Source organism: Diadema setosum, chromosome 19 (genome assembly GCF_964275005.1).
Source record: "Diadema setosum chromosome 19, eeDiaSeto1, whole genome shotgun sequence".
Taxonomy (NCBI): Eukaryota; Metazoa; Echinodermata; class Echinoidea; order Diadematoida; family Diadematidae; genus Diadema; species Diadema setosum.
Window position 1 is genome coordinate 6,144,098 of NC_092703.1, and position 2,419 is coordinate 6,146,516.

Below are 2,419 nucleotides of genomic sequence, written 5' to 3' on the forward strand. Positions count from 1 at the left end.
CCCTCCACCTCCATAGACATAGTTTCATTTATTCAAGCGTATATGGCACTTAGTGCACAGTGATGACGCACACGTGGAAAAGGAGCTGCGATTTCGTGATAAGTCATTCACGGAACCTGAATATAGGGACCTGTAGTCTTCTAACTTTTTTGATGGACAAAAAAAAAAGTCATTCCAAATGTTCATCACAAGTGTGCATCAGATCGCTGAATTTCAGGTCTGAAACCAAAAGATCTCCCTTGTGTGGAAGGAAGGACACTACACTCTCCTTGCCCTACTCGATCGCTCCGCTCTCTAGTACATATTCCACCCCCCCCCCCCCCCCCCGTCATGAATATGGATTGACGCCCCTGTATGACGCTGACAATTCAAAGACAAACGTACACGCAGTAAACTTACACAGCTACAATAATCTTCGCAACACTTTAATGTGCATGTATGTGAGTGGTTCACTCGATTACACCAAAACGATTAATCACGTGATTCCTGACACTCTTCAAGGAGGTCAAAGATAGATTGCGACGGTCTGTTGTAGATATTGAAATAAGTACCAAAACACACAATAAGCTTGCTTGGTGCTAGCACGTCAAATGAGGGGGAAAAGCCTACCGAATCCCAATGCCATTCTGAAATGCGACGTGATGCTGGATCGCCAATGCGTAAAACCTCACTCAAAACCCACACTTGACGCTCCGAATCCATAGACAGGATGTACACGCGGTCTGTTGATATATCAACTGCAATGCTCTGAACATTGGGTTCAGGAATGTGAGTTTTACTCTTGATGACCCCACATTGATCCAATGTACAGACAATTTTACCTTGGCTGCCTAGTTTAGTGAGCACCATCACGTCTCCCGTTGACATGGTCTTCAAGGCTCTAATGGGCATGTCATCTGCCAGACTGATAGTTTGCAGACATTTCCCATCCTTCGGCCAGTACACAAAAATGGAAGACCCACCATTATGTGCAGCTAAAATCATTCCATCTTTGTTGACTGTGACTTTTAGAGGTTTCTTGGACTTGGTGTCAATCGTTCTCGCATAATTCCAGAGATGATCGTACACAATGAGTTTACCATCAGTGGTTCCGAAGACATGTCCTCCATCAGACAGGGCATTGTAGCAGACGGGTTTGATCCCTCGTAAATATCGTAACTTAGTACAACCTGTAATCTCATGTGCCTTCTTATTAAGACGCACAATGGATACGTAGTTAAGGTGTTTAGTAACTACATCACTGCTACTGATGCAACCCAGGAGAATCATGGAAGAACTCCCTGTGTACACATCCGTTACTTTAACCAATTTTTCTTCCAATCCTTCCACTACACCAAAAAGTCCACTTCCCCTCTTGAACTTGATTTTATCAATCTTCCCTTTTACCATGTCCAGTTTCTCTCGGCTAAGCTCAACAGCGAGATACTCATTTATCTCTCGGGTAACGTCATGGAAGTCACTCATTAGATTCTCTTGCTTGATGATGAGGTTTTCGGCGTCCATGCGCGCAGCCCTAATGCTTGCAGCCAACTCTTCGAGTCCGGGCACGAGCTTTGTCTTCGAACCTTCAAGTCCCCGTTTCACACACTCTACTTGCTCCTCAAGTGAACCCTGCTTTTCCCGAATTTTATGAAGTTTCTTTTCCGCTTTATCTCTGGCGCACTTCAGCCTCTCGTTTCTCTCTTCGTTTAACTTCTTGATCTTCTCATCGTACTCTGCATTGATGCTCTCTTCAGCTTTTTCTCTATCATCAACAATCTTCTTTTTCTCTTCTTCAGCTGCACTGGACACCTGTTCCCTGATCATCGTTAAACGACGGACGTAATGTTGTATCTCTACATCGTATTGTTTGAGGTAGTTGCATCTATCTTTAGCAAGATTGATGAGCTTCGCTAGTTCTTTTTCCCTCTCTTTTCGTACTTCGTTAATATCATCTCTTTTGCAGTCTGTGTGATTCCACGTTAGGGCACACACCTGACAAATGGGATAGTCATGAGTGATGCAGAAGAGCTCTGCTGTTTTATCAGTGTGCTTCTGACATGTCCATTTCACTTTGTCTGCCAATCCCTTGATGGAGTCCTGGTGTTTAATGGCACATTCAGCGCACAGATTCATCTGGATCTCCATGCGATAGTTAGCTTGGCCAGACTTCACGTCAGAGTGGCAGTCATCACACTTGGGGGTGTTTGGTGGAGTCAATCCTGAGGCCATGATGACGATGTGACGCACAGAGACTCTGCAGCAGGAATTGATCCACCTACATATACAGTCATATCAATAGAGAATGCATGCGAAAATTAGTTCATTCAACCCATTACGCGCTCGCTTTAAAGTGCAATTTTGTTATAATATAATGTATCACTCATTTGTTTTAGGGAACTTCTTGCTTGGTATCACTTTCAATTTTACACGTAGAGGC

The 2,419-nt window shown here is 43.9% G+C and overlaps 1 protein-coding gene across 1 annotated transcript; it reads right to left on the minus strand.

Annotated features, from left to right (window-relative positions):
* Positions 1-471: 471 nt before the first annotated feature.
* LOC140242943 (uncharacterized) lies at positions 472-2,211 on the minus strand. Its single transcript, XM_072322687.1, has one exon. The coding sequence runs from the start codon at positions 2,209-2,211 to the stop codon at positions 472-474; it is 1,740 nt and encodes a 579-aa protein (XP_072178788.1).
* Between the last annotated feature and the right edge of the window lie 208 nt (positions 2,212-2,419).